This window comes from Eptesicus fuscus, chromosome 6 (assembly GCF_027574615.1).
Source record: "Eptesicus fuscus isolate TK198812 chromosome 6, DD_ASM_mEF_20220401, whole genome shotgun sequence".
Taxonomy (NCBI): domain Eukaryota; kingdom Metazoa; phylum Chordata; class Mammalia; order Chiroptera; family Vespertilionidae; genus Eptesicus; species Eptesicus fuscus.
In genome coordinates, this window is record NC_072478.1 from 7,723,958 (window position 1) to 7,749,245 (window position 25,288).

The 25,288-nt window shown below is 45.4% G+C and overlaps 1 protein-coding gene, 1 non-coding gene and 1 pseudogene across 3 annotated transcripts in view; 1 reads left to right on the forward strand and 2 right to left on the reverse strand.

Annotated features, from left to right (window-relative positions):
- The window catches only part of ZNF496 (zinc finger protein 496), a 38,251-nt gene that overhangs the window by 8,498 nt on the left and 4,465 nt on the right, over positions 1-25,288 (reverse strand). For both annotated transcript variants that reach the window (XM_054717167.1, XM_054717168.1), the window contains one exon: positions 22,211-22,287. In XM_054717167.1, coding sequence (XP_054573142.1) covers positions 22,211-22,287 — 77 coding nt within the window. The remainder of the gene's footprint in view (positions 1-22,210; positions 22,288-25,288) is intronic.
- Positions 705-17,108, reverse strand: LOC103295088 (polyadenylate-binding protein 4-like; annotated as a pseudogene).
- On the forward strand, positions 17,034-17,163 carry LOC114234037 (small nucleolar RNA SNORA33). Its single transcript, XR_003620236.2, has one exon. It is a non-coding gene; the product is annotated as a small nucleolar RNA SNORA33 (small nucleolar RNA).

The following is a 25,288-nucleotide window of genomic DNA, read 5'->3' on the forward strand; positions in this document are numbered from 1 at the left end:
ATAAATTTGCAATTTGTGGTTCTTAGTGTTGAGGCCCGTAGGACAAGCTAGGAAGTCTTCAAACCTTGAGCTGGATTTCCTCAGGGGCTATTTGGCTTCTGAATCGTTTTTTCCTTGCCTAAGAGGTAGCAGCAGCAACAGTGCCCACCTGCCGGGCAGCTTCTTTCTTGGCATGATAAGCCTGTAGAACGGCCACAGCTTCATCCACCTTGGAGCGGAGACTTGGGGGACCCCAGCATGTGCAGCAGCTCAGAGTTGTCGATCATTCCCGTAATCTTTCCAGCCAGGTTTGGAGGAGAAGGAACAAACGTTCGCCCAGCATCTGCTTCTGTTCCTGGGGGCGCGGGGGAGGGGGGGTGCTGCAGCCGACATGGAGGCGGTCAGGGGCTCCTGTCCCTGCACGTGGACCACAGGCTGAGAGGTGGTATGGCAGGGTGAGGTGCTAAGTTCTGCACAGCTGTGGGAACACCTCCCGACTGGCAGCTGTCAGTCAGCCCTTGCTGGGTGGCACCAGCCCCACCAAAGTCCATAGCCAAGTGGTCTAGGCACTCAGACCCGACTCTCTGAGCAGTTGTAGGGAGGCCACGAGAGGCCGGGGCATTACCAGTGGGAGCCAGATGGCGAGGAGTTGGATGAGGCCCAGACTGGCGTACAGCACTTGGCATTCCTCGGAAGCCTTGCTGCCAGCATGGATTAGGTCACATCTATGCTGACTGGTTAGGTGTGTAACATGGAGGCCTTTCCTGAGCCTGTGGAACTGCTGGCACGAAGTAGCCACCAGCTGCAGGTCGGAAGTGATTTAAGATGGCACTGGCAGGGAGTGCTCTCATTCCGGCCACCCTCTGCATATACTGGTTGGTCAGGTGAGCCTTTCGCTCTTCCTTCCTCTGGGCCAGGGCGACATACGGTGGCTTGGAACCCATGATGCATCCATTCATCTCAGTGACTGCCTTGGTGGCCTCTTCAGGAGACGAGAAGCAAACAAAGCCGAGCCCTTTGCTTCTCCCATCCTCCAGCATTACCTCAGCACTGGTGATGGATCCGAAAGGAGAACTCTTTCCTTAGCTTCTCGTCAGTGGTGTCATCCAAGTTCTTACTGTAGAGATTCACCCCCTGGTATCGACTAATTCTCTCTTGCTTCAGCTGTTCAAATTTCTGTTTTACCTGCTGCCATTCCACTTTTTTCTGTGCACAGCCTACAAAAATGACTTTCCCACTGATTTCTTTTCCATTCATCTCTTCCACAGCCATATTGGCATCCTCGTGTGTGTTTTGTTTTTTAAATATATTTTTATTGACTTCAGAGAGGAAGGGGGAGAGAAACATTAATGATGAAAAAGAATCATTAATCAGCTGCCTCCTGCACGCCCCCCACTGGGGATTGAGCCTGCAACCTGAGCATGTGCCCTTTACCGGAATCAAACCCGGACCCTCCATAGGCCGATCCTCTATCCACTGAGCCAAACCAGCTAGAGCTATCCTCATGTTTTTTTAACTCATAAAGCCAAAGCCTTTGGATTTCCCATTGGGATCTCTCATCACCGTGACACTTAGGGTCTTCCCAAACTGGCTGAACAGCTCTTTCAGTCTCTCATCACCCATCTACCTCTTCCCCAAAGTTTTTGATACACATCTTAGTAAACTCCTTGGCTTTGGCCCCAAGTTCAGCTTCCCGCTCTTTTTGAGACTTGAATCTGCCCACAAACACTTTGTGGCCATTGAGGAGCGTGCCGTTCATCTTCTCGATGGCCTTGTCTGCAGCCTCCTGGGTCTCGAAGTGAACGAAAGCATAACCCTTAGAGCCGTTCTCGTCACACACCTCCTTGCAGGTCAGGATGTTCCCAAAAGTAGAAAAAGTATCATGAAGTGCCCTGCTATCTATAGATTTTTCCAGCTTCTTGATGAAGACTTTCCCACACCAGCTTTTCTCAAAGAGGGATCCCTTCGAGACCACGTGATGAGGATTGGCTTTCCCTGAATCACATCCAAGTTCACAGGATCCCAGGCCCGCTCAGCGCCAGCCGGCTGCTGGAAGTTGACGTGGGCATAACTCAGTGGGCGGCGGGTGGTTCCGTCGTGGCAGACCCGGATGGAAGCACAGGCCCCGCAGGGCTGAACTTTTCATACAGCGCGGCCTGGGTGACGCCCCAGTGCAAGTCGCCCACACACAGGGAGGCCACGGGGTAGCTGCTGGCGGCAGCGTTCAGCTCCCCAGCCCCCGTGGCCCCAAGCCCCGCCAGACTTCTTACAGGGACCACACAGGACAAAAGGGGTTCTTCCCCAATCCGCACTCAACCAGCTCATGGGTGGCAGAGCAGGAGGGACCCAGAAGTCTTGGGCGGCTCACTCGAGACTGCAGGACCGCTCACAAAAGGCTCTCAAAAACAATATGGCTCTCCCCGGGAGTTTGTAATTTTCAGCTCCAAATTTCCAAATAAATGTATTAAATGGGGACTTTCCTCCAAATTACAAAAATTCTTAAAGAGCCAGCCAAATGGTAACCACGCGGCCTCTGGGATACATGTTTCGCTTTAAATATAGGCCTCGGGCTGCTGGCAGTTTAAGATTACAGCTGGGGAAGAGGGATGCAAAATATGTCAGTGTGCAAGCCTGGGGGGCCGAGCGCAGCCACCTTCACGCGGGCCGCCAAGGGCAGCCAGACACGTGGTGCTCGGGGAGGACGGGGGGGAGGACGGTGCGGGGCTGCCACGAGGCGCGGGCGCAGGGACGGCGCGGCTCACCACCCACGCCCCGGTGCCATGGAGGCGGCTGGCAGGCCAGAAGCGTGCAAAAGTGACTTTCCGGTAGGTTCGAGGAGGATTTGCTTTTTCTTTTTATCCCCCCAGATTTTAAAGCGTTTTCGAGGTTTTGTTTGGAATTTTTTCTCTTCAGGCTACTGAGCCCGAAAGCAGCAGAGGCTGCGGCAACACCGGGTGGAGAGTTTAAAATATATTTTATTGATTTCAGAGAGGAAGGAAGAGGGAGAGAGAGGTAGAAACATCAATGATAAGAGAGAATCATGGATCAGCTGCCTCCTGCACACCACCTACTGGGGACAGAGCCCATAACCTGGGCATGTGCCCTTGACGGGAACCGAATCTGGGACCCTTCAGTCCACAGGCCAATGCTCTATTCATTGAGCCAACCCAGCTAGGGCAAGTTAATTTTAATTTTAAAAATGGTGACATATCCATATTATATCAGAAGACCATAAAAATAAAGAAGTCCTGCCGAAACCGGTTTGGCTCAGTGGATAGAGCGTCGGCCTGCGGACTCAAGGGTCCCAGGTTCGATTCCGGTCAAGGGCATATACCTTGGTTGCAGGCACATCCCCAGTTGGGGGTGTGCAAGAGGCAGCTGATCGATGTTTCTCTCTCATCGATGTTTCTAACTCTCTGTCCCTCTCTCTTCCTCTCTGTAAAAAATCAATAAAATATATTAAAAAAAAAGAAGTCCTTTACAAAATGGAAATAGATATTTGCCCATTGAAGCATTAAGTTATTTGGGTCTCAAACTTCCTGTAAATATTAATATGACAATAAGCAATAAATGTCATTGAAAAATTACTCACTTTGAAATAATCTGGAACCTTGATTATTTGAAAGAACATGGAGAACTCCTGGAAGCTGACATTTCTGTTCATACTGTCTAATCCCAGAAGAGCAAACACACAGCCTATCTCCACTAAGCATGTCACACTGTACGTGTATATATGGTTGCAGGAACTGCCTGCATGTGTATTCATTAGATATTGGCTGGTGTGAATAAAGCAAAATTATATATATATATTTTTTTTGTCAGATCGACAAAAAAATGTGTTCCATGAGATGAAAAAGGCTAAAAATCGTGGCTCTAGATGATCACCAGTTACCCGGATGGTTGCTCTGGGGCTGGGATCAGGTGTGTGTGTGGGGGTAACAGGCTGGGAAAGGACAGTTTTCAACGAATATCCTTTGGACTCTTCCTCCCCTACGTACGCAGTTGTTTTCACATTAACCCAGAGACAGCAGAGAGTAGGACAATGAGCATAAAGGCCCAGAGCCCTTCAACTAGATTTGCTAAGTTAACATCTTGCCTATCTGTCACATTTCCCGTCTCTCATGTGTGACGGGTGGGCATGATCCCTCATCCCCGGGGTCACTGGGGACTTAAGGCAGCACGACAGGCTGCCCCAATAAGGGTCCGCATGAATCTTCTGAGAAAAAGGTTCCTCTTCCACATCGGCACCATGTCTATGGCACTGTGACTCTGCACCCAGAGGGTATGTGGCAACGCCTGGAGATACTGTCACGACTGGGATGGTCACTACAGACATCAAGAGGATGGAGGCCAGGGACGCTGCGCAGCACCCCACAGTGCCCAGGACAGCCCCGCGTGACAAAGAACTGTCAGCCAAAATGTCAATGAAGCCACGGTCTAGAAACTGCTCTAGAACATCAGAAAAACTTAACATGGGTTCAATAATAACATTTAGTATCTTTTGAACTACGAAATAGTATTACTTTATCAAGGTAAAGAATTATGAAGACTTCCACAGACTATGACAAGAAGTCAAGATTGGAAATTGCTGGGTCAAAGCTTTCTAATGGGCCCTAGAAATCTTGCTAAACTTGTCTTTAAATGTCAATCATCAGGTATACAAGTGAAATTCAACAGTCTTATATTTACACTAGAGGCCCGGTGCACGATTTCGTGCACAGGTAGGGTCCCTCGGCCTGGCCGGCGATCGGGGGCGATTGGGGCCGCCAGCCGGGGAGGGACTGCGGGACATTGGCCTGCCGGGGAGGGACCGCAGGCGGGCTCTAGGGTGTGTCCAGCCCGTCTCACCCAGTCCCGATCAACCGGACCCCAGCAGCAAGCTAACCTACCGATTGAAGCATCTGCCCCCTGGTGATCAGTGCGCATCATAGCGACTGGTGGAACAGTCGGACGAACGGCTGTATGAACGGTCGGACACTTAGAATACGCTTTTATTATATAGGATATTATATAGGATGACAATAGTCATGGGCTTACAAACACTTGTTTTGTTTTGCCTATGCCCATCAGGAAAAAGATGAGATTAAGTGTAATACTCCCATGGGTCCTTGAGGAAATTTCTGGACAATCTGGGGAGAAAGTAACAGAAGTACACCCTGTGACTCATTAATTCCATTTCCAGGACATTTTCCTAAAGAAATCATGAGGAGGAATGCAAAGGTGTGTGCAAAAGAATGTAGAAGATACTTTTTGGTAGAATCAAGCATCAGGTTTTTTCTTTATACCTTTTTCCGGTGTCTGAAGACTTATCCTAAGCATGGATAACTTAAGTTTCATTAAGGTTGAAACAAAATACCCATGCACCCACCTCTAAGATATAAACAATGTAGACAGGTTGCAGTCTTTGCTTTAGGTTTTCTTTGAAAGGTGTGGTGTGTAGGTCACAGACTGCATGTATCTGTCAAATATATGCTAAAGACACACTGGATCACTTGGATTTAACTGACATTTATACAACACTAGAGGCCCGGTGCATGAAAATTCATGCACTGGAGGGGGGGTGGGTCCCTCAGCCCAGCCTGCCCCCTCTCACAGTCCAGGAGCCCTCAGGGGCGGGAGGCTACCCAGCGATCAGGGGAAGGCGATGCCCCCATCACACCTCTGCTGCTGCCACTGCCGGCAGCACAAGCCTTGGCTGGCCCTGGTTACCTGGGCCTTGGACAGCCCTGGGTGGCTGGGCAGCTGCCATCTGAGGCTTGCCTGCGCCTTGGGCTGGTCCTGGGCAGCTGGGGGCTGAGGGTGGGTCCGGCCACACCATGTGCCTGCCGCCCCACCCCCCGACTGGGCAGAAAGGACTGGGGGACTCCGGCGGGGGTGAGGGGACTGGGCACCACCATCTTGTGGCTATGGGCGCTGCCAGCTTTGTGATGGTGTGACAGTCAATTTGCATATTCCCTCTTTATTAAATAGAATTTCACCCCAAAGATGCTAAATATATATTCTTCTCAAGTGCACATGGGTCATACACAAATATAGAACACATTTCAGGACACAAAACAAGTCTCTATAAGTTCAAGAAGATTGAAATCACATCAAACATTTTTTTTTTCAGAACACAGTGGAATGAAATGAGAAATCAATTATAGTAAAAACACCCCAAAACATTAAAACACATGGAGGCTAAAAAGCATGATATTAAGTAACTAGAGGCCCGGTGCATGAAATTCATGCACTGGAGAGTTGAGCGGGGAGTCCCTCAGCCCAGCCTGTGCCATCTTACAGTCTGGGACCCCTTGGGAGATGTCCAACTGCCTAATCTGGCAGGTGGCCAGGGAGGAGCCCGAATGGGGGCTGGGCACCACTCGCGCTCATCCCAGCCTGTTAGCCGTAAGCCTGGCTTCTGGCTGAGTGGCGCTCCTTCTGTGGGAGTGCACTGACCCACCAAGGGGCAGCTCCTGTGTTGAGCGTCTATCCCCTGGTAGTCAATGCCCATCACAGCGACTGGTCGTTCCGCCGTAACACTTGCTTAGGCTTTTATTATATAGGCTAGAGGCCTGGTGCACGAATTCGGCACCAATGGGGTCCCTCGGCCTGGCCTGAGGGATCAGGCTGAAACCCGCTCTCCGACATCCCCCGAGGGGCCCTGGATTGTGAGAGGGCGCAGACCAGGCCAAGGGACCCCACCGGTGCATGATCGGGGCTAGGGAGGGATGTGGGAGGTTGGCCAGCCAGGGAGGGGCTGCGGGAGGGCTCCAGGGTGTGTCCATTCTGTCTTGCTCAGTCCCGATGGGCTGGGCCCCCGCAGGAAGCTAACCTACCAGTCGGAGCGTCTCCCCCTGATGGCCAGTGCACGTCATAGCGACTGGTTGACCAGTCGACTGTCTGCCCCCTGGTGGTCAGTGCATGTTATAGTGAGCAGTTGAGTTGCCTTAGTATATCATTAGCATATTATGCTTTGATTGGTTGAACAGCCTACCCGTTAACCAAACACTTAACTATTTAACCCTACAACTTAAAGAATTAGAAAGAGAATAGCAAGTAAAGCCCAGAGTAAGTAGAAGGAAGGAAATAATAAAGATTAGAGCAGAAATAAATGACATAGAGACTAAAAAACAATACAAAAGATCAATGGAAGCAAGAGCAGGTTCTTTGAAAGGATAAACAATATTGATGAACCGTTAGCCAGATCATCAAGAAACAAAGAGAGAGGACCCAAATAAATAAAATCAGAAAGGAAAACAGTGAAGTAACAACTGACACCACAGAAATACAAAGGATTGTAAGAAAATACTATGGAAAACTACATGCATACAAGCTGGACAATGTGGATGAAAGAGACAAATTCCTTGAAAAATATAATCTCCCAAAACTGAATCAGGAAGAATCAGAAAACCTGAACAGGCCAATAACAACTGGAGAAATAGAAGCAGTAAATAAAAACCTCCTAGCAAAGAAAATCCCTGGTCCAGAGTCCAGATGTCTTCACAGGGGAGTTTTACCAAACAGTCAAAGAAGAACTAACATCTATATTCCCAAACTATTCCAAAAAATCCAAGAGGAAGGAACACTTCCAAACTCTTTTTATGAGGCCAGCATTATCCTAATTCCAAAACCAGATAAAGACACTACAAAGAAAGAGAAGTATAGGCTAATATCCCTGATGAATGTAGATGCTAAAATCCTCAACAAAATATTAGCAAATCAGATCCAGCAATATATTAAAAAGATCATACACCAAGACCAAGTGGAATTTATTTCAGGGATGCAAGCCTGCTACAATATTCACAAATAAAAAACCTGATACATCACATAAACAAACTGAAAGACAAAAATCACATGATCATATCAATAGATGCAGAAAAAGCATCCAACAAAATCCAACATCCACTTTTGATAAAAACTCTCAGCAATGTGGGAATAGAGGAAGCATATCTCAACATAATAAAGGACATATATGACAAACCTACAGCAAACATCATACTCAATAGGCAAAACCTAAAACCATTTCCCCTAAAAACAAGACAGGGATGTCTGCTTTCACCACTCTTATTCATCACTAGAGGCCCGGTGCACAAAATTTGTGCACAGGGGTGTGTGTGTGTGTGTGTGTGTCCCTCAGCCCAGCCTGCACCCTCTCCAATCTGGGACCCCTCAAGGGATGTCCGACTGCCCGGTAGGATCGGGCCTAAACGGGCAGTTGGACATCCCTCTCACAATCCAGGACTGCTCGCCTGCCTGCCTTCCTGATTGCCTCAAACCACTTCTGCCTGCCAGCCTGATCACCCCTAACCACTCCCCTGCCAGCCTGATTGATGCCTAACTGCTCCCCTGCCAGCCTGTTTGCCCCTAACTGCCCTCCCCTGCAGGCCTGGTCACCCCCAACTGCTCTACCCTGCAGGCCTGGTGCCCCCCAACTGCCCTTTCCTGCAGGCCTGGGTGCCCCCAACTGCCCTTTCCTGCAGGCCTGGTCACCCCTAACTGCCCTCCTCTGCAGGCCTGGTCACCCCCAACTGCCCTCCCCTGCTGGCCATCTTGTGGTGGCCATCTTGTGTCCACATGGGGGCAGCCATCTTTGACCACATGGGGGCAGCAATCTTGTGTGTTGGAGTGATGGTCGATTTGCATATTACTCTTTTATTAGATAGGATAGTACTGAAAGTCCTAGCCACAGTGATCAGACAAGAAAAAGAAATAAAAGGCAACCAAGTTGGAAAGGAGGAATTATTTGCAGATGACATGATATTATACATAGAAAACCCTAAAATGTGCACAACCCCCCCCCCCCACTAGATTTAATAAATGAATTTGGCAATGTACCAGGACACAAAATCAACACCAAAAATTGATGGCTTTTTAATACACCAAAAATGAATTCTCAGAAAGAGAAACTAAACAAACAATCACATTTACCACTGCAGCAAAAAAATTGAGACTCTTAGGGATAAACTTAACCAAGGAGTTGAAAGACTTGTACTTGGAAAACTACAGGACGTTGAAAAAATAGATAGAGGAAGATATAAACAAGTTGAAAAATATACCGTGTTCATGGATTGATAGAAGTAACATCATTAAAATGTCCATACTACCAAAGGCAATCTACAGATTCAATGCAATTCCTATTATAATACCAACATCATATTTCACAGATCTACAACAAATACTCCAAAAATTTATATGGAACCAAAATAAGCCCCGAATAGCCACAGCAATCTTGAGAAACAAGAACAAAATTGGAAGAATCACAATACCAGATATGAAGTTATACTACAATTCCAGCGTAATCATAGCAGCCTAGTACAGCCATAAGAGCAGGCATATTTATCAGTGGAACAGAACAGTGACTCCAGAAATTGACCCAAGACATTATGCTCAATTAATATTTGACAAAGGAGGCAAGAACATACAATGAAGTCAAGACAGTCTCTTCTATAAATGTATTGGGAAAATTGGACAGATACATGCAAAAAAATGAAACTAGACCACCAACTTACACCATACACAAGAATAAACTCAAAATGGATAAAACACTTAAATGTAAACTGTGAAACCATAAAAATCCTAGAAGAAACCAAAGGTAGCAAAATCTCAGACATTCCCTGTAGGAATATGGTTACAGATACATCTCTTAGAGCAAAGGTAACTAAGGAGAAAATAAACAAATGGGACTATATCAACATAACAAGCTTCTGCACAGCAAAAGAAACCATCAACAAAACGAAAAGGGAGTCCAGTGTATGGGAGAAAATACTTAGCAATGATATATCTGATAAAAGGTTAATATCCAAAGGAACTCATGCAACTTAATAAAAGGAAAACAAACAATCCAATTTAAAAAATGGGCAAAGGACCTAAATAGACACTTCACTAAAGCAGACATACAGAAGGCCAAGAGACATATGAAAAATGCTCAGTCACTGATCATCAGAGAGGTGCAAATTAAAATGATAATGAGGTACCATCTCACACCTGTCAGGATGGCTATCATCAACAAATCAACAAACGACAAGTGCTGGCGAGGATGTGGAGAAAAGGGAACCCTAGTACACTGCTGGTGGGAATGCAGACTGGCGCAGCCATTATGGAAAACAGTATGGAGTTTCCTCAAAAAATTAAATATGCAACTGTCTTTTGACCCAGGGATCCCACTTCTAGGAATATATCCTAAGAAACCCGAAACACCAATCAGAAAGAATGTATGCACCCCTATGTGCATAGCAGCACAATTTACAATAGCTAAGATCTGGAAATAGCCCAAGTGCCCATCAGCAGACGAGTGGATAAAAAGCTGAGGTATATTTATACCATGGAATACTATGCAGCAGTAAAAAAGAACGATCTCTGGGAGCTATGCATATATACTTTTATGTATAGCCCATGGACATGGGCCATAGGGTGGGGAAGACCTGGAAGGATGGGTTGAGCCTGGGAGGAAAGGGGAGAAGGCAGAGAGAATGGGAGATATTTGTAATACTATCAACAATAAAAAATATATTTTAAAAAATTAAATTTAATAATAATAATAAAAAAGAAGGATCTCTTATCCTTTGAGACAGCATGGAGGGACTGGAGAGTATTATGCTAAGTGAAATAAGCCAGTCAGAGAAAGACAAATATCACATGATCTCACTCATATGTGGAATCTAATGAACGAAAGCGTGTAGGGGACCCTATACGTGCATGATTCAATCATGCACTGGGTCTCTAGTGATAAAATGATGAACAAAATAGATCCAGATAAGTAGAATCATGGAACAGAATGAGGAATCTCAGAGGGATGTTGGGGTGGGGGGATGGAGGGAAAGAAATCAACCAAAGAACCTGTATGCATAAATGCATAACCCATGGACACAGACAATAGGGTGGGGAAGGCCTGGGGTGGGGGCAGGGGTGGGTTAGAAGTGGCCAATGGGGGGGTGAGGGGACACATGTAATACTTTCAACAATAAAGAATTTTAAAAAAATAAAAATAATAAAGCTATAGAGAGACAGAAAAAAAATCTATAGATTATACTCAAATTTTATAAATATCATATTAAAAATTACCAGGAGCCCTATGTGGCACACTACTTCGATGCCACCCCTGGAAGGACATGACTCAGCCCAGCATTCCCACCAAAACATGTGACTTGAATCTCAATAGGAATTAAACCTTACTGAGGTCTCGTCTTCACTCTCCAGGATTACTGATGCCATGACAAACATGGACACCCCAAGGAGGAAACACTAGAGCCAGGATAAAGAAATGAGAAGCACAACCCTGGTATATTATTTAAATGTTAAATTTCCAGAATGTGACACACACACAGTAAGTCCCTACTTAACGTTGATGATAGGTTCTTGGAAACTGTGACTTTAAGCAAAACGATGTATAAGGAAACCAGTTTGATCAGGGGCATTGGCATAAACTAGACCAAGTTCCTATGGCATATTTCTGGTCACAAATAAATCACCAAATTTCTAAATGAAGACCCAAAATACTTCTCATATCAAACACGGAAATAAATGTGAGCTATACAGACATTTAAGGAAGATTAATAAGAATAATTAAGAACATGACTTTCCCACATGCTGATTCAGGGTCATGGTGGCCGGAGTGGAGCCTCTCCGGCAGTTTGGCCCCTGGCAGGACCCACGGACCCTGGGCAGGAGGCCTCCTAGTTCTTCCATCACAGGGAACTTACACCCACCCACACTCAACTACAGTGAGGCAGATGCACCAACTGCCCTCATGCACATCTTTGGGACGAGGAAGGAAAATGGAGTCCCCAGAGAAAAACCATGCAGATGTGGGGAGAACGGGCCAACTCCATATGGACAGTGAGTCACCCTGTCCCCGGCCAGAAACTGATTCTCCCTCCACATCAACGTGATCATGGCTGATGTGGCTCAGTGGTTGAGCATTAACCTATATGACCCAGGAGGTTAAGGTTTGATTCCCAGTCAGGGCACATGCCCGGGGTTGTGGACTCGATCCCCACTAAGGGGCGTGCAGAAGGCAACCGATCAATGATTCTCTCTCATCATTGATCTTTATCTCTCTCTCTCTCTCTCTCTCTCTCTCTCTCTCTCTCTCTCTCTCTCTCTCTCCCCCCCCCTTCCTCTCTGAAATCAATAAAAATATATTTTTTTTAAAAAGGAGGAAAAAAAGGATACTGAATTATACAACTTTATTCGAGAACCTGCTATATTGTGGTTAGGTAAAGCAACCATCCTAGCTTTTAGAAAATATGCTCCCGTATGACTAGAGAGACACAAAGTCTCTAAAAACTCAGGAAAAAATGAAAGCAGAGGCAAGAGGTGAGACAGACAGGGAAGGGGAGAGAATGAATATACAGAAATTAAAGTGAAGGGTATTTGGAAATCTCTGTCCTAATCTTATAATCTCCCCAAGTTTGAAATTAATTCCAAAGAAAAAGTTAAAATAAATAAATAGTATATTTCAAAAATAAAAAAACAGTGGATAATAAAGAAAAAAATGAAATACAGGTAAAAATACACATTCTGCCTCAGTTGGTCTGGGGTGCAGCTTGAAAAGCTGCATTTGAAGGGGTCCCCAATTGGCTTTGCTGCTAGAAAGAGGCAAGCCTGGGGGAAGCCCGTCCCCCGGGACAAGTCCCTCAGAATGGAAGACAGGGGCTTGTAGAAAATAATTTGATGTTGGTCTCGAAGGGGATCAAATATGCCACCCCCAAATGAGCAAGCTTGGCAAAAGACGGTTTAAGCTGAAGTGAACAGAGAAACAAAGTCTGAATGTCCCTTTATGCAGGAATACCATTTCCCCTTCTCCCAGGAAGGGCACAATGACTCTGGATTAGCAGACAGAAGTCTACACTTTATCAGCCCAAGGCAGCATAACAAACTACTAAAGAAACCTTATCTTCCATAAGTGTCCACGTATATTTACCTGCCCACAACTTACTGCCCCTTGAAGCTCAAATTCCTTTTCCTTTGTCTTGTCATTTCTCCATGAAAATGGTATATAAGCTCTGACTGCTGTCTCGAGATTTTCATTTCATTTCTGTCAGGCACCCCATAGGCATATGAAATCAGTCTTTTTTTCTCCTGTGAATCTCTCTTGTCAGTTTGCAGGGCCCCGGCCACTGAACCTAAGAAAGTAGAGAAAAAGAGTTTTTTCCCTCCCTGACAGTCCCTTAATGAGGAAAAGATGCTAACTGCCACCATCGATGAAATACGAGAGGAATCTGGGCTCTGGGACAGCACTGGGAGGTGTCTGGCTCTGCAGTTCCAAGAAGAAATTGGCAGCAAATATTTTCAAAAGAAATGTGGGTCTTGTTTCCCTTTGACCCTTGGTGGTGTCTGCGAAAACAGTGGGCAAGGACGTTCACAAACTATGGAAGCAAACTGGAGTGCCAGCACAGGCGAATGACCCGTGGCACCCAGCGCCACCCTGAATGCTGACACAGCCACTTAGTAGGACACCCAGGGGGCTTTTGTGTCATATGGGGGAAAGCTTACACTTGGAGAGAAGCATAAAAACAGGGCCCAGTGATCTACAGAGTGACCGCAGCCAGACCCACATCCAGAAGAAAGCGCATCCAAACATTTCTTCTGAGGGAACTGGGGACATGTACCACACACTTTCACTTTCTAAACCGTGCCCATTTTTTACAAGGGGAGACTGGATGGGGGAAATTCGGCTGCCTCCTCAGAGATGGGGCAGAAGTACTTTCCCCTGGCTCCTTCCACTAAGGACAGCTCAAACCCGGACAGCCCAGGGGCCTGGGGGCCTGAGGACCCCGGTTTTCCTAATGCCTCAAACAGCAAACTTGAAGCAGCAGGAGCTGGCAATCCAGAAATACCACAGGCACAGACAAAAATAAAACCCAACAAAACCTATTCACTCAGCCACAGAACCAGGAAAGGGCAGCAGAGTCAGACAGACGATAACTGCTCTACTTCCACCACGCACCGCACAGCCACCTGGGGAAGCCCAGACTTCCCCCAAACCAGGCTGCAGTGAGGGGTCTCAGGAGGACCCATGGGGGGCCAGGACTTCTGTCCCTGCAGGCCAATGGCAGCCCCCCGCCACACACGCACACACACACACACACACACGCACACACACACACACACGCACGCACGCACGCACGCACACCCATCGGTGAGCTCCCTCCTCCGCTCAGAAGCCCCCTTCAGGGACAATGAAGACCACAGAGGAATCTCAAACTGGAGGGAAAAAAGACCAACAGATGTGAGCTGTTAAGAACCATCTGACAAGAAAAGAAGCCCTGATAAAAATGCCTCAATGGACAATTACAAGCATACTAAAAGCATATAAAAACCCTCCGCAAAGACATCGTCTCAGCAAAGAAACCAGAAGATAACAAGAATAACAAAATGGACCTGCAGGAACTGAAACCACAACACAGGCATCCCTGGGCTTACTGTGCTGCATGGACACGCCATTCTGTGCAGGATGGAGGCTGGTGGCACCCCAACAGGCAGTCTACCGGCACCGATTTCCAACACCATTTGCTGACTTTGTGCTTCTGTGTCACATTTTGGTAATTCTTGCAATAATTTAAACATTTTTATTACGATGTTTGTTACGGTAATGTGTGATAAGTGATCTTTGATGTTACTCCCATAACTGCTTGGGGCATCACGGACTGCATCTACTACTATATAAGAGGGTGAACATCAATAAAGGTTGTGTGTTCTGACTGCTCCATCAAGGGGCTGTTCATTCTCTTTCCCTCTCCCCAGGCTTGCTAATTAGACCGGACATCCTCCGGACATCCTTCTGGACAAAGCCACAGTGGTGGGGGCCGAGGCAGAGGTGGTTAGGGGCAACCAGGCCGGCAGGAGAGGGCAGTTATGGGCGACCAGGCCAGCAGGGGAGGGCAGTTACGGGCAACCAGGCAGGCAGGTAGAGTGGTTAGGAGCTATCAGGCAGGCAGGCAGGCAGGTGAGCGGTTAAGAGCCAGTGGTCCTGGATTGCGGCGAGAGGTATGTCCAACTGCTGGTATAGGCCCGATCCCTGCGGACATCCCCCGAGGCATCCCGTAATGGAGAGGGTGCAGGCCGGGCTGAGGGACCCCCCACCCCACCCGCCCCCCCGTGCACAAATTTCATGCACCAGGCCTCTAGTCTCTTATAATAAGAGGAGGGGACACTTCCAAATTCATCTTATGAAGCTAGTATCACCCTGAAACCAAAGCTAGACAAAGACAATAAAATAAACACTGACCAATATAACTCCTGAACAGATACAAAATAATAGCAAACAAAACTCAGCAATAGATAAAGAGATTTTATACCATGACAATAAGGGAATGCAAGGCTGGTTCAATAATTAAAAATCAGTCAACATAATCAGCACATTAACAGCCAAAAGAAAATTCACATGTTCGTTATCAACTGAAGCAGAAAAGACTTTAAATCCAACCCATACACAATAAGAAATCTCAGGAAAAGAAATTGAGATGCTTCATCTTGATAAAGAGAATTTACAAACACTTATAGCTCCAGCATATTTAATGCTAGATAACACTTTCCCCCTAAGACTAGGAACAAGGCAAGGAAATCCTCTCTCACCACTGCTCTTCAACATTGTGCTGGAGGTTCTAGCCAATGGAATGAGGCAAGAAAAAAAATAAAATAAAGGCATAAACGCTGGAACGAAATAAAACTGTCCTTATCTGCAGATAACATGGTTGTCTATATAGAAAATCCAGGACTCTATTTAAAAACAAGCAAATACACATAAAAAAACCCCAACCCTCCTTAAAACTGATATATGAATCCAGCAAGGTCACAGAATACAAAATAAACATACAAATATCTATTGTGTTTCTTATACTAAAAATGATTATATTGCCATCAAAATTAAAAATATAATACCATTTGCAATTGCTTAAAAAATGTGGTACTTATGTATAACAAAACATGTATAGAACTTGTGCATTGAGAACCACCAACCAATGATGAAAGAAATCAAAGAGAATGGAAAGGCATATCACATTTACAGATCACAAGACCCAGATAGTAAAAATGTCAATGCTCCCTAAATTGACACACAGGTTTAACAAAATTCTTATTAAAATCTCAGTGGGACTTTTTGCAGATATGGGCACGATTATTCTAAAATGCATAGAAAAAAAACAAAGAAATGAAAATACATAATTTTGAAAAGGAAGAATAAAATAAGAGGAGCCAGTCTACATATAAACTGTGTACTATTAGTGCAGAGAAAGACAAATACATCAATGGAACAAAACAGAAAACCCAAGAATAAGCCACACAAATATGCTCAACTGATTTTTGACAAGAGAATAAAAGCAATTCAGTGGAAACAAACTTTTCTGCCAAGAGGGCCGAAGCAATTGGACATCCACTAGCAAAAACAAAACAAAACTGTGACCTAATCCTCCACCGTATACAAAAACTAGAACTATAGACTTAGATGCAAATGGACCACAGATTGTAATCATAGATTGAATCTATGACTACCCAGGTATGCAATTATTGGGTTAATGTATTTTGGACCAAAATGTAAAGTGGATAACTAAAGGAAAAAACATAGAAAATCTTTGGGATCTAAAACTAGGCAAAGAGTCCTCAGACTTTTTCCAAAAGCATGATCCTTAAAAGGAAAAATTGGTTAACTTAACCCAAATTTAAAACTTTTGCTCTGCTAAAGACCCTATGAAATGGATGGGATGAGAAGAAATATTTACAAAACATACATCCAACAAAGGACAAGTATGCAGACTATATAAAGAGTTCTCAAACTCAACAGTAAAAAAAGCAAAATGGACAATTAGAACATGGACAATAGTGTGGTGAAGGCCTGGGAGGGGTGGGTGTGGGGTGGAGAGAGTTAATGGGAAAAAAAGGGAAGACAATAGAGATAAAGTAAAAAAAAAAAAAAAGGACAAAAGTCATAAAGAGACCTTTCATGGAGAGGATTTAGATTGCAGATGAGCACATGAAAAGATGTCCAACTTCATCAGCCATTAGAGAATTCAAATTTAAGTCCAAAGGAGATATCAGTATGCATCTATCAGAATGGCTAAAATAAAAAATGGTGAAAGCCAGCCAATGAGTCTGCTTACCTGAATGTGTTTCTGCAGAAATTTAGACAAAGCTGGCAATAGTAAAGCCATGTTACGAGCCTTAAAGACATTGAAGTCATTAAGGTCCCTGAAAATGGCAATAAAAAAATTAATTAATTAATTAAATTAAAAACAGTGACAACATCAAATGTTGGCAAGGATGTGGGGAATATAGTGGAAATGTAAAACGGTACAGTCACTCTGGAAAAAGGTACCAGACAACCCAACAATTGCATACCTGGGCATGTGTCCCCAGAGAAATGAAGACTGATGTTAACACAAAACCTGTACACGAATGTTTATAGCAGCGTTATGCAAAATGCCCTAAACTGGAAACCACCCAGATCTCCTTCAGCAGGTGAATGGTTCAACAAACTGTGGTACATCCATACGGGGGGGTCTTTCCTCAGCAATAAAAACAGAACGGACTACTGACACATGCAAAACACTCGTTGAAGCTCCACAGAATGATGCTGATTGAAAACCATCCCCTGCAAGATTGGTACAATATCTGGAAATCAATAAACATTATACACCACATAAACAAAATGAAGGATAAAAGCCACATGATTATATCAAAAGACACAGAAAACGGCCTGGCCAGCATGGCTCAGTTGGTTGAGTGTCAACCTATGAACCAGGAGGTCAAGGTTCAATTTCCGGTCGGAGCATATGCCCAAGTTGCTGGCTTGATTCCCAGTGTGGGGCATGCAGGAGGCAGCCGATCAATGATTCTCTCTCATCATTGATGTTTCTATTTCTATCTCTCTCTCTGAAATTAATAAAAATATGTTTTTAAAAAAATACATGCAGCCGAAACCGGTTTGGCTCAATGGATAGAGCGTCGGCCTGCGGACTCAAGGGTCCCAGGTTCAATTCCGGTCAAGGGCATGTACCTTGGTTGCAGGCACATCCCTGGTAGGGGGTGTGCAAGAGGCAGCTGATCGATGATTCTCTCTCATCGATGTTTCTAACTCTCTATCCCTCTCCCTTCCTCTCTGTAAAAAATCAATAAAATATAAAAAATACATAAAAAAACAAACAAAAAAAAGAGATGCAGAAAAAGCATTTGATAAAATAGAGCACCCATTTATGTAAAAACTCCCTGCAAAGTGGAAATACAGGGAACATACCTCAATGTAATAAAGGCCATATATGCCAGACCCACAGCCAAAATCATCCTCAGTGGCAAAAACTATAAGCATTCCCCTTAACATAGGGAACAAGACATGGATGTCCACTTTTACTACTCTTATTCAACATGGTACTGGAAATCCTAACCATATCCATCAGACAAGAAGAAATAAAAGGCATCCAAATTAGGAAGGGAGGAGTAAAACTGTCATTATATGCAGATGGCGTTATACTGAACAAGAGAATCCTGAAGATTCCACCAAAAAACTACCAGAACTGATCAATGAATTCAGTAAAGTAGCAGGATACAAAATTAATATCCAGAAATCAGTTGCTTTATTTATTCATCACCAAAAAGTATTTATTCAGGAAAAAGAAAGGATTGCAATTCAAAACTTGCAGAATTGGTGAGCCATGTGCAAATTCCTCAGTTGCATTTTTATACATCAATAATAAACTATCAGAAAGGGAAACTAAGAAAACAGTATCATTCACAACTGCTTAAAAAAAAATTAAATACCCAGGAATAATTTTAACCAAAGAAGTAAAAGACCTGTACTCGGAAAATTATAAGACACTGAAGAAAGAAACTGAAGATACAAGTAAGTAGAAGCATATACCATACCATGTTCATGGATAGGAAGAATTAACATATAATTAAAACATCCATACTACCCAAAGCAACCTATAGATTCAATGCAATTCTTACCAATATATCAATGGTACATTTCATAGTACTAGAACAAATATTCCAAAAATTTATATGGAACCACAAAAGACCCCAAATAGCAACAGCAATCTTGAGAAAAAAAGAACAAAGCTGGAGGAATCACACTATCTGATATCAAACTATATTACAAGGCCATAGTAATCAAAACAGCATGGTACTGGCACAAAAATAAGACATATAAATCAATGGAACATAATAGAGATCCCCAAACTGAACGCACACCTTTGGGTCAATTAATATTTGACAAAGGAGCCTGGCTGGCGTGGCTCAGTGGTTGAGCACTGTTGGTAGGAATGCAGACTGGTGCAGCCACTATGGAAAACATTAAAAATGGAACTGCCTTATGACCCAGTGATTCCACTACTTCTGGGAATTTATCGGAAGAAACACGACACACTAATTCGAAAGAATATTTGTACCCCTATGTTCATTGCAGTGTTATTTACAATAGCCAAGATCTGTAAGCAGCCCAACTGTCCATCAGTGGATGGGTGGATAAAAAGAGCTGTGGTACATTTGCACAATGGAATACTACTTGGCTGTAAAAAAAAAAAAAAGGAAATCGTACCCTTTGCGACAGCATAGATGGACCTGAAGAACATTATGTAAGTGAAATATGCCAATGAGAGAAAGACAAGTACCATATGATTTCACTCACATGTGGAATCTAATGAACAAAATGAACTAACATGCAAAATAGAGACAGACTTATAGAGAGTCAGCTGACAGCAGGGGAGGGGGAGTTTTGGGGGGTGTCTGAATGTTAGGCGGAGGGATTGGGGGAAAAAACAAAGAGAGAAAACCTAAAAAACTTACGGACAGCGACAATAGTGTGGAGACTGAGGAGGGGAGGGGGGCTAGAGGAAAGGGAGCAGGGTTCAGGGGGGATAAATGGTGATGGAGACCTGACTTGGGGTGGTGAACATACAATAGTGTACAGATGATGTGTTGTAGAATTGTGCACCTGAAACCTGTATAATTTTGTTAACCAGTGTCACCCCAATAAATTTTTTAAGAAGTCCATACCTAAATGTGACATACTGTATGAACCCACCTACTTACTAGTAATGTTATTAAACACTATCCGATCGTTATCAGAGACCAAGGAGAGGCTGGGGTGAGAGCAGTGGGTATGGCCGAAAAAGGCAATAGGAAGGATGCTTCTGAAAGCAAACGTTCTGTATCCTGTGTGTACTGATGTCAGTGTGCTGCTTATGACATTGTATCTACCAGCTTGTAACATTGTATTGTATTGTATCTGTTATTTCTTACATCTGAGGTGAATCTATGATTACCTAAAAAAAATAAATAAATGCACCCATATTCACAATATTCACAGCAACATTATTGACAGTGGCCAGAAGGTGGAAGCAACCTAATTGTCCATCAAAGAATGAAATGCCCTGGCCGGTGTGGCTCAGTTGGTTGGGCATCGTCCCAAACACCAAAAGGTTGCTGGTTAGATTCCTGGTCAGGAATGCCAGGGCTGTAAGGTCAGTTCCCAATAGGGGGCCTGCAAGGGGCAGTGAATCAACGTTACCCTCTCACATCAATGTTTCTCTCTCTCCCTTCCTTTCTCTCTAAAAATCAATAAAAATATTTTATTTTAAAAAGAGTGAGTGGATAAGCACAATGGGTTATATACAGTACACACCACGAAATATCATTTAGCCTTCACGAAGGAGAAAATTCTGACACATGCTGTATCATGGATGAGCCTTAGGACATTACACCGAGGGAAGTAAACCAGACTCCTAAGGACAAATGCTGCATGGTTCGACGTATGTGTGCTCTCTAGAGTGAGTGGGATGGTGGGTGCCGGGACCAGAAGTATGCGGGAATGGGGAATTATTACTGAATGGGTGAGGAGTTTCAGTTTGGAAAGATGAAAAAATTCTGGAGATTGGTTGCACAACAATGGGATATACTTAAGATTACTGAACATTTAAAAACACCACTGTACATTAAAAATAACTGAATTTCATGTCAACCAAATTTTGTAAATTTTGTTGTATGTATTTTACAATTAAAAATTCAAAAGAGCCGAAACCGGTTTGGCTCAGTGGATAGAGCGTCGGTCTGCGGACTGAAGGGTCCCGGGTTCGATTCCGGTCAAGGGCATGTACCTTGGTTGCGGGCACATCCCCAGTGGGGGGTGTGCAGGAGGCAGCTGATCGATGTTTCTCTATCATCGATGTTTCTAACTGTCTATCCCTCTCTCTTCCTCTCTGTGAAAAATCAATAAAATATATTAAAAAAAAAAAGAGAGAGAGAGAAAAATTCAAAAGAAAAAGCCCTAAAAAATAAGACCTTCAGGATGGTGACTTTTAGTGCACTGGGCAGAAACAATCCTCAATGGAGTGATAAAGAGCAGATTTATCAGAACCTGTCTCTTCTGCTCACTGTGGCATCTACAGGGACCTGGATAAATTCAAAGGTGAACAACCGAAACTCAACAGATACTAAATTCATAGCATCACTTTGCAAGTTGTACGGGTCAAAGGTATCAGCACATGCTGTGTTCCAGGGGTACAGCTCCAAGGGAATGGACAATCCCCCACTCCATGTGCCCAGCAAATTCCCTCTCGTCCTGAGCTGAACCCCCTCCCAAGTTTGAAGTCCTGCTACATGGATGTGCAGAGAACAAACTGTCTACTGTCCTTCAGAGAGTCTTCCATCTGCTGAGAACCAGTAACAACAGGGTCCACCCCTTTACAGCACCGACGTTCTGGTAATAACTGAATTTCATGTCAGCCAAAGGAAAGTGGTCAGTAGGGAAACTAAGGGGGTGTGGTCAGAAACCACAGCCCGAGGCAGGACCTGGGATGGAAAGAGGGGAGTGAAGACGGCTGCCAGACCAAAAACAGCTCCCACCCGGGGAGGACACCTGAGAAAGAAGCTTTACGTGGAAACCCCCGAACAGCCCTCTGCACGGCTACGTGACGGTACCAAAGAAATCTATCTCTTCCCCTCCCCTTTTTCACTGGACGGGACACCAAGATGCCAAGAGGAAGAGAGACGGGGACTCCGGGATGTTTGTTGTCCACCACCATAGTCCACACAGGCTCCCGAAGGTGACAGCACAGCCGGCATAGTGAGCAGCCCGGACTATGGGGCAGGAGGAGGGATGGGAGTCACATAAACTCACATCTGTCCTCTTATCTTTTCTAGGCTGGGCTGAACAGCCTGTGCGGCAGACAGAAAGCTGGCCAGGGTCCTGGCAAAGCTTCCCTGTAGCTGACAGAGAGGCAAAGCGGGGTTTTCAAGGGTTCTCACAGAAGTCACTCACCAGGGGCAGCTGGAGAGAGGTCATCTGCTGTCCATCCCTCATGCTCCCTTCCTGAAGGAGGGAGGGGTCCTGAGGAACTGAAAGAGATGAGAAAAGCGTGTCTCACAACCCTGGGCCTCTTTTCTTACCTGGGAAGATTACAAGATAATGCAGATAAAAAACTTGGGGCAAACTACAAGATTTGTTACGTTGCTTTCAGACACAACTAGGGGGACTTTTAACAGGGAATGCCTGGGCTTGAGTTGGCCCTGCCACCAAGTCGCAATGTAACTCCCCTCAGATGCAGGGGCTTCGACTTCATGATCCGAAATATGGGGAAAATAGAGGTTAGAGCTCTGAGTCAAGATATCAGTAAGAGCTGCCAGCAATGAAAATCACTGTGGGGCTCCAGGGTCATAGAAATGTATACACCTGGCAGTTTATAAACTGTAAACTCCAGAAGACTGTGTCCCTGTTAGGTGTCGCCCCCCCCCCCCCCCCACCCCCCCTCCCGGAAGAAGCACTTGATGAAGCCCACTACAAAGTGCAGAGTGTAGCACTGGGACCACCTCCCTTAGCCTGACCTTGAGGCCTGGGGGGCAGGGGCTGCTATTCCAACAGACTTCTCTCCGACTGGCAACTACACCTTGCTCAGGCTTCTGTGAGCAGAGCCCCATACCTGGCCCAGGGTGCAGCCATGTGAAAATAAGTTATGTTTCAAAAGGTGCTCCTTTCACAGAGTAAGACTTGGAAAGCTGCACTATCGTCTCTTGGTTGTTTGTTTGTTTTTTTAATATATTTTATTGATTTTTTTTTACAGAGAGGAAGGGAGAGGGATAGTTAGAAACATCAATGAGAGAGAAACATCGATCAGCTGCCTCCTACACACCCCCCACTGGGGATGTGCCCGCAACCAAGGTACATGCCCTTGACCGGAATCGAACCTGGGACCCTTCAGTCCGAAGGCCGACGCTCTATCCACTGAGCCAAACCGGCTAGGGCCGTCTCTTGGTCTTTTAAGGCTGATCCTGGTCACATGTTAAATCAGCCTCAGAGCTAACACAGAAGCCAGCATCTCTCACCAAGGTGCCGCTGGGAAAGGTGTAACTATTTAAAACAAGGGTCCAAACAGGAGGCAGAACAGGGGACGGCGTAGCCAGCAGTGACACTGGGGGTCCCCGAGGGAGGCAGCCTCCTCACTCTGCTGGGGAAAGCTCCAGCAGGGAGGGTGTGGATGTGAGGGGGGGGGGGGGGGAGTTCATTCTGCTCTCGTACCCTGCCAGCTTCTGGGGGATGAATGACAGCTTCTCCCTACCTTTCCCAGGGGACATGAGTACACGGACACTTTTACAAATCAATCCCAAGTGGAATGCTTTATCCTTTAAATAAGATCTAGCGTTTTGGAAAGATTTTCAAGATTAGGAACGACAAGGTTTTTACTGGTGGCTCATCCCAATGACAAATCACTTTAAGTCTTTAAGGTCTTCCTAGTAACAAACTCATCATGGCTCCTTTGTCCTTATTATTGCTCAGGGAAAATGGAGGAGCTGAGTTTTTGGACCAGAATCCCATCAGTGGTAACTGGCTTATCTCTGAACTTCCTCAAGAAGCACCAGCTTAGGCTGGGGCAGCTACTTCTGAGGGCATTCTTGCTACCCACAACCTGCATATCCCAAGCTGCCTGCACATGCAGTGTTTATTTGGACTAATGGTTGCTTCCCTTAAGCTTGTCGTTAGACTAAATTATGTCCCCACCAAATTCACATGTTGAAGTCCCAACCCCTATGACCTCAAAATGTGACTGTATTTGGAGATGGGGGTCTTTCAAGAGGTAATTAACCTTTTGCACTCGGATGTCGAGTGTGACTCGACATGGTTAGCATCGGTAGCAGGAATCGAGAAAAAAGCAAGCGAGTGCAAAGGGTTAGGTTAACATAAAGTTTTTAGGATGGGCCCTAACCCAATATGACTGATGTCCTTATAAGAAGAGATTAAGCCCTGGCTGGTACACCAAAAAGTAGCAGGTTTGACGGCTGGTGTGGCTCAGTGGTTGAACATCAACCCATGAACCAGGAGATCACAGTTTGATTCCCCATCAGGGCACATGCTAGGGTTGTGGGCTCGATCCCCAGTAGGGGACGTGGCAGGAGGCAGCCCATCAATGATTCACATCATTGATGTTTCTATCTCTCTCTCCCTCTCTCTCTGAAATCAATAAAAAACATCTATATATATATCTATATATATATAATAGAGAAATATGCTAATTAACCAAGACGCCGTAACGTATTGACCGGACAGTAGGAGGTTGTGCATGCAACTTTGGGAGTGGGGCAGCAGGGGCCTCCATGCATGCCTGCACTGGGGGAGGGCCTGGTCAACAGCCGCTGAGGCTGCTTCAAGGGCCGGAGAGTGAGGCAGGGCTGAACCAGCGACTCCAGGGTGGGCGGCACAGCTTGACAGCAGGGCCAGTTGGCCATCGCCGCAGCAACCTGCAAGCAGGCAAGCGCGGCCCGCAGGCAGCACCCAGCAGGGCCTACTTGCCCATTGCCGCGGTGTAGGGCAGGCAGGCCCCACAGAGAGCAGAGTACCAGGGGGAGCGGGCCTAAGCCATCAGTAGGACATCCCCTGAGGGCTCCCGAACTGCAGAGGGTGCAGGTCGGGCTGAGGGACCCCCAACCTCCGTGCACGAATTTTGTGCACCGGGCCTCTAAGTATTTAAAGAAGAAAGAAAAAAGGTGGCAGGTTTGATTCCTAGTCAGGGCACATGCCGGGTTGCAGGCTCAATCCCAAGTAGAGGGCATGCAGGAGGCAACCAATCAATGTTTCTCTCTCACATTGATGTTTCTCTCTCTCCCTCCCTTCCTCTCTCTAAGATCAATAAAAAAAAACTTTTTTAGTTAAAATCGTAAGTTTTATATAAAAAAGAGAGATTAAGACACCCACAAAGGGAGAAACACATGAGGTCATAGGGAGATGATGGCCATTCACACACCAAGGAGAGAGGCCTCAGAATGAACCCGCCCTCCTGACACCTGGTCTTGATCTTTCAGCCTCCAGAACTGGAAGAAAGTAAATGTCTATTGTTTAAGCTGCCCT